This window comes from Psammomys obesus, unplaced genomic scaffold, assembly GCF_907164565.1.
Source record: "Psammomys obesus unplaced genomic scaffold, mPsaObe1.curated_primary_1811, whole genome shotgun sequence".
NCBI lineage: Eukaryota > Metazoa > Chordata > Mammalia > Rodentia > Muridae > Psammomys > Psammomys obesus.
This window is the reverse complement of record NW_026591846.1, coordinates 1-10,340: the sequence shown is the minus strand read 5'-3', so window position 1 is coordinate 10,340 and position 10,340 is coordinate 1. Positions and strand designations below refer to the sequence as shown.

The window sequence follows — 10,340 nt, the reverse complement described above, 5'->3', positions numbered from 1 at the left end:
CACACACACACACACACACACACACACACACACACACACACACACACGGAGAGAGGCAAGAGAGAATGGGGGAAGAAGGTGCATACAAAATTAAATGCCAAAAGTCATAGCAGGCAGTAACCAGACAGGAACCAGAGTAGGATTAATCTTGTCTGCATTTGTGACCTAAAAGAGAAGAAAAAATAGCCCATGATCCCCGGGAGAAGTTGGTACAATTGTGTGGTAGCCTAGGCCAGGTCAAAGGGGTTCCCAGCTGGTCAGTGAAGACCCTGGAGAGCCACCCTGGCCCAGCCTCCCTGGGTAGTGTCTCCCCATCTTTTCCTTGTTCCCCCACCCCATTCCCGCTGCCTCCCACTGATTCTCTTTCTCTATTTTTTCTCTTTCCAGTGTCTTCTCTGTCCATCTTCCTCGTGGCTGCAGCCCCCTTGCTCAGCTTTCCTACCCGTTCTTCCCAGATCCTCAGACCCTTTCGACTCCAGCTGGGTTCTCACTCCATTTTCTTCCCCTCTACCTCTTTTTCTCTCCATCCTAGCCCCTCTTGCCCTGGCCAGCTCTGAGTCCCACAGCCTCTTCCCACCCATGCCCTACCCCGAGCCCCTCACTGCACCCTGAACTAACCAATGTTAACCCTCTCTTTCTCCCTCACGGCTGGCAGGCCTACAGGTTTGAGCTCTATTCTCTCACTTCCCACCTCATCTCCTCCCTACTTCATCCCATTGCCTTCCTCCGTGCCTCACACCCCACCCTTCCTGCCCTGGGGGCCGGCCCAGGCCGTGCCCAGCCTTTGCAGACTGAACGCAGCTGCCCTCTCCCCAACCTCGCTCCCCAGCCTGGGGGGACAGGGAGCGAGAGTAGGAAGAGGAGGAGGAGGAGGCGGCCACCCAGGGTAAGTGACGACCCATGGCTAGGGACCTGTGGAGGACAGCAACCCAGCAGGGGGTCTCCCAGGACGAAGGGTGTTCCAAGAACCTGGTACCTCTTGGGCCAATGAGGAAGACACCAGGAGGAGCCACACAGGCTCCAGCAGATTGGCCAATAGAGCTGTCCAATAAAACTCAAACTTTTGGAGAGTTCCTATCTGGTTTATGGAGCAGCCAGGGACTCTGGGAGCTACCAAGGAAGAGAAATAACTTGTTGTCACCAACATAGACTGATATTTCTGTTTTGTAATCAGCACCATGTCACACTCTGCTTAGTCAGGACAAAGGGACGCATCTGGGGTCTCCAGCCTGTCCCTCCAGGATAGCTGCTGTGCAGCAGGTTCCAGCGGCCACGAGGTCTCCCTGGAATAAGCATTTGTAAAATTGTGACATAGAACATAAAATCTACCATTTTAAGTGTTTTTCTGGTACTGGGTATTGACAAGGCCTTTTCTATGTATGCAAGGCAAGGGCTCCATCACGAAACTGAATTCCCAATCCCATTTTTTAAATTCTAATCTATTTTAAAACAGGGTCTCACTAAGTTGCCTTCGATTTGTCACCCTCCTGTTTCACTTTTTTAAAAATTAATTATGCAGTTTCTAATTTGTTTTGTTATGTTTATGTGCACTGATGTTTTGCCTCCATGTATGTCTGTGCACCGTGTGCATGCAGTACCCATAGAGGCCAGAAGAGGGCGCCGAATCCCCTGAAACTGGAGTTACATACTCCGGTGTGAGCTGCCATGTAGGTGCTGGGAAAAAGCCAGGTCCTCCTGAGGGGCAGTCAGTGCCCTTAGTAGCTGGGATTACACGCATATAGACTACTATGCTCAGCTTGGTTTAGTTTTTGAGATAAGGTCTTGCTTTGTAGCCCAGGCTGGCCTCAGACTCACAAGTGTCCTGCCTCAGCCCCTCATGGCTGAGACTGCAGATGTGTGCTCCTGGACCTGGCTCACCCCAGCCATTTTTTTAGTGTATTCTTCATCAGTACTCAGAACACTCACACTGTTGTGGAATACAAGCATGCTGTTGTTTTTCATTTGTATTTGCCAGGCAAAGTTCTAACTATTTTGTTGATAGAATCTCATTTAATTTTTCTGAGTCCCTGGAGCCCCCGAAGTAGTGCTATAATCCGCCCCCCCTTTGTAAATAAGGAAGCAGAGGCCGGCCAGCTTGGCCAAGGTCACCAGCATTGGCTAAAAAACAGAAAGATAGGCTCCAGTTATAAACATGGCCACGGGCATCCCAGCAGAAAGTCTCAGGGTCTATCAAGGACTAGTGGCCTCTATCATGATGGGGTGAGTGAGCCAGGAGCTCTGAGAAGCCCACATTTCAGGGGTCCCTCTCTAGCTGAATCTGACTTGGTCTCACCCACAGGGTCTGTGATGGTGAAGTCCCCCCTGAACCGAGAGCTGGTTGCCACCTATGAGGTCACGCTCTCAGTGATGGACAATGCCAGTGACCTCCCAGAACAGTCTGTCAGTGTGCCAAATGGTAAGATTCCCTTCTGGCATCTCTTATTGACCACTCAGAGCCATTTGAGGACTGGGATGGGCTAGGAGCTAGCACAGGCTTGGCCCTAAGGAGGGAATTCCCGGGCTCAGCTACCTGAGGAGTCAAGTCAGGCTATCTTAGGAAAGTGACAGCCATCTTGAGACTCAGGATGACTCTCACTAAATGTTTCTTAGACTCTGAGCAGGGAAGAGAATGAGTAGACCTGGGAGGGAAGAATGGGAGGCAGTGTGGCAGAGAATAATAACCGAACCCAAAGTGTGGCTAAAAAAAGAGATAGGAACTGTCTCTCTGCTGATGACCTGAGAGGAAACCATAGAGTCAGGACAGGAAGCAAAGAGCGAAAGAAAGAAACTCAAGGCCGCAGACCACAGCGCAGCAGGCTCAGTGACAGAGAAGGGGGCAGTGGTGTATCTTCCTAGGCCATGAGCTGGGAAGCTATTATGGGCTGGACTGAGCAGGCTAGGCAGAGCAGGCAGTGGAAAGAGTCCAGGAATGAGGTGGTCCCAAGTGGCTCCTGCCATAAGACAAGGACAGTTGTTGGGGTGACCTGGGCTTGGCAAACACTGGCTGATTATCTTCACAGCCCAGAAGCCCAGAGTTTTTCAGAGCGAAGTGCATGTTTATCTCTTATGTGACATGAGACTTTAAGGTCACAGGCCCAGGCTGCTTCTACTGAGAGGATACCACTGGGAGGGGGGCTAGGCTAGAGAAGGATGGATCAGGGGAATGTTCTGCGACCATCTTCATCCTAGCTGTCAAAGTTTATTGGGAAGCTATGGTCCTGGAAGGCCCAAGGGCTCCGTCAGAGCCACCCAGCTCTTTGGTAGAATACAAGTCCCTCCTCTTGTGGATGACCTGATCAGAAGGACAGGTTGCCGGTTGCAGTCTGAGAGTGAGGACAGATTCTCGGTTGGTAAAGTGCTTGCCTCGCAAGCATGAGGACCCACATAAAAATCCCAGGGGAGACGGAGACAGGCAGATCCCTGAACTCTTCTGAGCAGCCACTTTAGCCGACTTTGGTGAGTTCTGGCCAAGTGACAGACCTGAGCAAGAGTAACTGAGGCTGACTCTGCCCTCCCCACACATGCACACACACAGGCTTGTGTACTTGCACGGGCATGCATTTGTACACACACATGCAACTACACACATGACCTACACACACATAACTGCACACACATGCACCTGTACAGAAACACACACACACACGAACCTGCACCCACACACACATGCAGCTGTGCACACACATGCAGCTGTGCACACAGACACACCCACATGCTCCTGCACACACATGTATACACACTCCCACCTGCCCACACGCGCACGCACACACAAGCACAAACATCGCATAAAATAAAACAAAATAGTGTGAGACATTTCTCTCTTCTGAGCCTGGACCCCCTGGGCTCTGAGGGGGAAGGCAGAGCAGCAGATCTTGGTGGGGAGCTGCAGGCGTCAGGGCGGGACACTAGTGTCCATCTCGGCACTCACGGCCACCCGCACCCCAGCCCAGCTCACCGTCAACATCGTGGACGTCAATGACAACACGCCCCGCTTTAAGCCCTTTGGGATCACCTACTACACAGAGCGGGTCCTGGAGGGGGCCACCCCCGGCACTACACTCATTGCTGTGGCAGCAGTCGACCCCGACAAGGGCCTCAACGGGCTGATCACCTACACCCTGCTGGACCTCACCCCACCAGGCTATGTCCGGCTTGAAGACTCTTCGGCAGGTACGTGGCAGGCCGCCATGTCTATCCATGCCTGTTGGCCCCTGCAGGACTGTGGCTCTCTTACTGACACCCCATGCCCCTGCTCTTTGGTGGCCTGGGTGAGATTCAAGATGCTTGACATGCCAGTCATTTTCCAGTTCTCCGAGCAGAGGATAGAACTTTCCAGTCCTGGCTGGGATGGAAGCCCACAGATCCCTGTTGGAACCCTAGTAAGCCCCATTACCATTTCTCCCACCCAAGTCCCTGTGAGCACATCCCCTAGGGAGCAGGGTCTTAGACAGGGAGGTGTCTCAGGATGTCTTGGGGTCATTAATATTCATTCCAGGGAGTACAGGAAGCTTTCTTACTTCTTCATTGAGGAGGACAACTATGGCAGTCCTCCTCAGCCTCTGCCCTGCTATGGGCAGTGCTACCTGCTCATGTACCCTGTAAGGACCCCTCCTCCCTTCAGAGCCCCAGATCCTTGGAAATATGTAGAGAGACCAGGATGAAGAATGGTCACGTGTCATCAGTGGGTGCCTCTGTGTCTCAGGGAAGGTCATTGCCAACTGGACAGTGGACTATGAAGAGGTACATTGGCTTAATTTCACAGTAAGGGCCTCAGACAATGGCTCCCCGCCCCGTGCAGCTGAGATCCCTGTCTATCTGGAAATTGTAGACGTTAATGACAATAACCCCATCTTTGACCAGCCCTCCTACCAGGTAGGTAGCCAGACCAGCATGGGGGTCAGGACCTGTACCTATTCCTTGGGGTCTTTGCTCTGCCTTCCACTCCCACTCACCCCCTTACAGACCCCTGGAATGCATGCGGAGCATATTGCCTGGGGTCTCACTGCATTAGGGAATTCCTGGGCAGGGCGTAGGCTCCAGGGATGACCCTGCCTTCTCTCCCCTCTTCTCTCTCCCTCCATCCTTTGCCCCCCCCCCCCCTCTAGGAGTCCGTTTTTGAGGATGTAGCTGTGGGCACTGTCATCCTGAGGGTCACTGCTACCGACACAGACTCAGGCAACTTCGCCCTCATTGAGTACAGCCTTGGGGATGGAGAGGGCAAGTTCGCCATCAACCCCAACACTGTAAGCAGACAGTAGAGGGCCTGACCCTGGGAGTGGGAAAGCCCAGAGTCCTGGTCTAAAAAGACATCAAAAGCATCCCAGATGCCTCTGTTTCTGGGTCCTGTCACATCTGTAGCCCTCTGGCTTTTTAGCTAAGTTAGCAAACTCTCCGCAGGTGTTAAGACCGTGGCCCCTTCTCTTCCAGTACAAATAGAAAGAAGTGGCCACCGGCTTTAGGAACTGGCCCTTTAGTATGACAGGCTGTGACCCAAAACTTGAAACAAGTCCAGGGACTTTTGGAGACTGTTACAAGAGGCAGAGGAGCGCTGTGGGCACTGTACATGCTGTTTGAGCACCTGCTGTATGCATGGCCCTAGACTCAATGTGGAGAGAGGAAAGGTACCTTAAAGAGTGGGACCCACAGGTCCCCATAAGCCCCAGCCTGTTGTGAGAGTAGAAATTCAGAGGAAAGGACGGGATGGTGGGTCAAATGTCTGCTCGCTAGTCCAGAAGCTGCTCTTGTCAGTATGAGGAGGCAGCCTTGCAAAGGGCAGGCATAGTCAGCAGGACCTCCCCCAGTGTCTGGAACTGAGGTTTCTAGACCTCCTGTTCCTCTCTATGCCTCTCTGCATACTGTCCTTTCAGGAGGTTTTACTCCTGCTAACTGAGCACTCAGCCATGGTACCTGTTATCAGATTAAATCCACAATGCCAGACAGTTGGCTCCAGCCTGTGCTACTCACTCTACCTCATACAGAATGGGGTGGTGAGGGCAGGAAGAGCACCAGAATGAGGACACCATGGAGACCTGTGTGTTTTTTTTTCTCCAGAGAGTTAGTCCAGACTCCAATCATGTCTGACCATAGTAGATGCTCAGTAAACATGTCAAATTGATGAATCACCTGAAACCCTCGTCCTCCAACTAGGGTGACATCTATGTGCTGTCCTCTCTGGACCGGGAGAAGAAGGACCATTATATCCTAACTGCTTTGGCCAAAGACAATCCTGGGGATGTGGCCAGTAACCGTCGAGAGAACTCAGTGCAGGTGAGGGGCACCAGCCTAAGCCCAGGGTGGGAGGCAGCAAGCCAAGTCCATAGAGAATGACTGTTCTAGGTGGGCCACTAGCCCCTCAGGCATTGTAGCAGGAAAGAAGGGAGGCTGACTGCTGGGTCTCCGTGGCTGTGGCTTTAGGAAGCAGAAACTGTCTAGGAGAAGCCTGTCATTCCCAAATGTTGCGTGAATGGCCAAGCACACCTACCTACGGCCCAGGTGACACCTGGCTGCCTTCACAACCCGGCACCTCAAGGTTCCCAAAAGAAAAACATGGCAACAAAAAACTAACTAGCCATCATCACTTGTGGCTCCTTTTTTTACCTTTTTTGTTTTTGTTTTTTTTTTTTTTTTTCAGTTTTTGAGACAGTGTCTCGCAATATAGCTTATACTGGCCTTGTCCTAGAGGCTTTCCTGCCTCAGACTTGGAGATGCTGTAATTCCAGGTTCTTATGCATCCCAAGGTAGCTTCAAACTCTTTGTAGCTGAGGATGACCTTGAACTCCCAAGTGCAACAATTATAGCATATACAACCATGCCTGGCATAGAGAGTGCTGGAGATTGAGCCCAGCACGCTAGCTACAAAGACACCAGTACTCCACCGACTGAGCTACACCCCAGCCTAAGGACCCGTCGCAAAAAATGAACAGTACATTTGGGTGTAGTGGCATGTGCCTTTAATAGCACCATTTGAGGGGCAGGGGCAGGAAGAGCCCTGCGAGCTTGAGGCCAACCTGGCTGACATAATGAGTGAGCTCCAGGGCAGCCCCAAAGACCCTGTCTCAAAGCATAAACTAGTGAAATGACACCACCTTTCATCGGGGGTGGTAGCCATCCTTTCTCTACTTCACTTTACCCTTGTGTCACGGGGTTTCCTAAAGGCAGCCCCTTTCGTGGTTTTAACTGTCTTGTGATCTCCCGAGGTGGTGATCCGGGTTCTTGATGTCAATGACTGCCGGCCTCAGTTCTCCAAACCACAGTTCAGCACGAGTGTATATGAAAATGAACCAGCAGGCACCTCAGTCATCACCATGCTGGCCACTGACCAGGATGAGGGCTCCAACGGGCAGCTGACCTACTCTCTCGAGGGCCCTGGAATGGGTATATGGCCTTCTGTGGCTGCCCAGGAGGGCTTTAAGGGTGGGGAGGGTCAGGCTGTCATGTCTACAGCCCTGGGCTGGGGGGGAGGAGAAGAAAGGGGACGGGAAGGCTGTCTCAGCCCAGCCATCCCTTGCTCTCTCCCAATGATAGAGGCCTTTTCCGTGGACATGGACTCAGGTCTGGTGATCACACAGCGGCCACTGCAGTCCTATGAGAGGTTCAACCTGACTGTGGTGGCCACAGATGGTGGGGAGCCCCCACTCTGGGGCACTACCATGCTCCTGGTGGAGGTCATTGATGTCAACGACAACCGCCCCATCTTTGTGCGCCCACTCAATGGCACCATTCTGCACATCAGAGAGGTAACCCTGATCCCAGCCTCGCCGCCCACACACGTTCAGTTCCCACACCCAGCCCCCGGCCATCTCACCATCTCAGCTATCTCGGCCACAGACATTCAGTTCCCACACCCAGCCCCCAGCCTCATCCTGCATTCATCACCTGGGAGAGTAGAAGGGCCCCATTGTGAGAGCATGGAAACTAAGGCTAGACAGGGGAGAGCAGACTTTCCCAGTGCCACCAGAAAAGATTGAGAACACTGGCTGGTCCTGTGGGTAGTGCTAGGAGAAGATCTGGGCTCAGGTATAACTCTGGCTACCCAGCCACATGTCCACGAGCAAGTGGCTTGTGTCTTGCTTTCGTCTGAGAATAGGACTAATGATAGCACACACATCATCTCTTCACAGACCAAGGAGTATCTGGTCTCCTGCCACCCACTTCCTCCCAGACACAGTTCAAAGTGAAGACAAGGCACTTCCGCCTGTCTGCTGGCCCTGCTGATGCCCAAATGCATGGCTCAGGCCCTCTCATTCCCTTGTCACATTGGCCACCCAGTCAGGGGGGATGTGCCGTCTTCTGCTCTTCCCTTCTACCCTAAGGCCCTGGTGATCCTTACTGGTACAGTTGGGATATCTCTGACTCTCTGACCTGTCCTTTGTATCATAAACTCAAGCAAGTCTCACATCCCAGGACATAAGTGCCGAGACCATCTTGTCATTTTGTCTCCTTTTTGAGACCCTATAGGAGAAAATAATGCCAAGCTCTGGGAAACACCGAGACTGGTGTCATGCCTACATTAATACATTGGTCCCCTTTGCTTTGCCCACTAGGGAGCTCACAGTGGCCTAACCCCTTCAGATGACCCTGCAGACTCTTGGTTCACAAATACTTTGCCCTCGGCCTTCATTTTAGGCTGTACCCTAATGTTAAAAATTCATTCAATCTGATTGTAATTCACATATTCTTGTCAACCGCTTCAAAATCTTTTTTTTTTTTTTTTTTTTTTTTTGAGAAAGGAGATGGGACATAAATTAATTATAAGCTAATTCTTTTCCTCACCAAAGGCTCCATTTGCTAAGTTTTCCCTTCACGGGTTCTGCATTTCGGGAGATCAATGTCTCCTGAACAAACAGCATTTATAAAATAATTACCTTGCTCTTCATTAATTAGAAGACCTTCTATTTGTTGTGAACAATGAGAAAACAATCAAGCCAGGATGAGCTAGGAGTTGTTTTTTGTTTGTTTGTTTGTTTGTTTTGTGGGTTTTTCTTTTTTCTTTTTTTATTTTCTTTTTTCTAATTTTTGGTTTTTTGAGACAATGTTTCTCTGTCTAACCTTAGGTGTCCTAGAACTCACTCTGTAAACCAGGCTGGCCTTGAATTTACAGAGATCTACTTGCCTCTGCCTCCTAAGTACTGGAATTAAAGGCGTGTGCCAAAACTGCCCAGCAAAAGTGTTCTAACCATCAAGAAGAACCATGTTCCTCAGAGCAGCCTTAGGGCAGAGGTCGGTGTATGACTACAGTAGGGTTTTTTTCCATGCCATAGACCAAACCTAAGGGAATACAGGTGCTTGAGGCTTGGAGAAGTGAGGGCCTTAGCTGAGGAGGCAAGGAAGGGATACAAGAAATTGTCAGGGCCTGGCTCTGTGATTTTTCATGCCCAGGTACCCACTTCCCATGACTCCCACAGGAGATCCCGTTGCATTCCAATGTGTATGAGGTCTATGCCACTGACAAGGATGAAGGCCTCAATGGGGCAGTGCGTTACAGCTTCCTGAAGACAGCAGGCAACCGTGACTGGGAGTACTTCACCATCGACCCAGTTAGTGGCCTCATCCAGACAGCTCAACGCCTGGACCGTGAGAAACAGGCAGTGTACAATGTAAGGGCAGGCCTGGAGTGGGGCTGTGTGGGCGGCTCCTGGGCTATCTCTGGTCCATCGAGCCTCTCCTAGGGAAGCAACCTCCAATCCCATCTTTCCCCTCTGACTGGGTTCCTTTAACTCTAGCTCATCTTGGTGGCCAGTGACCTGGGCCAGCCAGTGCCCTATGAGACGATGCAGCCGTTGCAGGTGGCCCTGGAAGACATCGATGACAACGAACCCCTTTTCGTGAGGCCTCCTGTGAGCTCAGCCATCCCCTGCCCCAGTGACACCCCCACAGGCACTCACCACCCGGGAGCCCACTTGCGTGCACATTGCACCCTGTACATTGGGCTATCACACAGTGAGCCTCCACCCACATGTGCTGGTTACAGGAACAGGGCTTCCCCAGCAGCTATGCCATCCACACTTGGGCCCTACCACAGGGCAACACTCAATGATCCAAAACCAGGCAAAAACACCCAGGATCTTGGCATTTGTATGCACATATAGTCGTGTTCATCACACACACACACACACACACACACACACACACACACACACACACACCATGAAAATTGGTTCTGAAGTCTTGAGCCAAAACTCAGCCAAAAGTGGACAGCAGGACTGAAGGGCCCTGGTGTGGCTTCCATAGTAGATAGATAGACAGACGGACGGGCGGATGAATGAACGGGTGAACGGACGGACAACCAACCAGAGAGAGAGAGAGAGAGAGAGAGAGATGGGTGGATGGATGCATGGATG

The 10,340-nt window shown here is 51.6% G+C and overlaps 1 protein-coding gene across 1 annotated transcript; it reads left to right on the top strand.

Moving 5' to 3' along the window:
- Positions 1 to 878: 878 nt before the first annotated feature.
- LOC129680470 (cadherin-23-like) lies at positions 879 to 9,836 on the top strand (the record flags this gene model as incomplete). Its single annotated transcript, XM_055612118.1, has 10 exons — positions 879 to 886; positions 2,300 to 2,416; positions 3,946 to 4,170; positions 4,703 to 4,872; positions 5,106 to 5,243; positions 6,148 to 6,267; positions 7,197 to 7,374; positions 7,525 to 7,736; positions 9,405 to 9,596; positions 9,723 to 9,836. Coding segments are annotated over exons 2-10 (1,458 nt in total), but the record flags the coding sequence as incomplete, so codon positions are not given.
- Between the last annotated feature and the right edge of the window lie 504 nt (positions 9,837 to 10,340).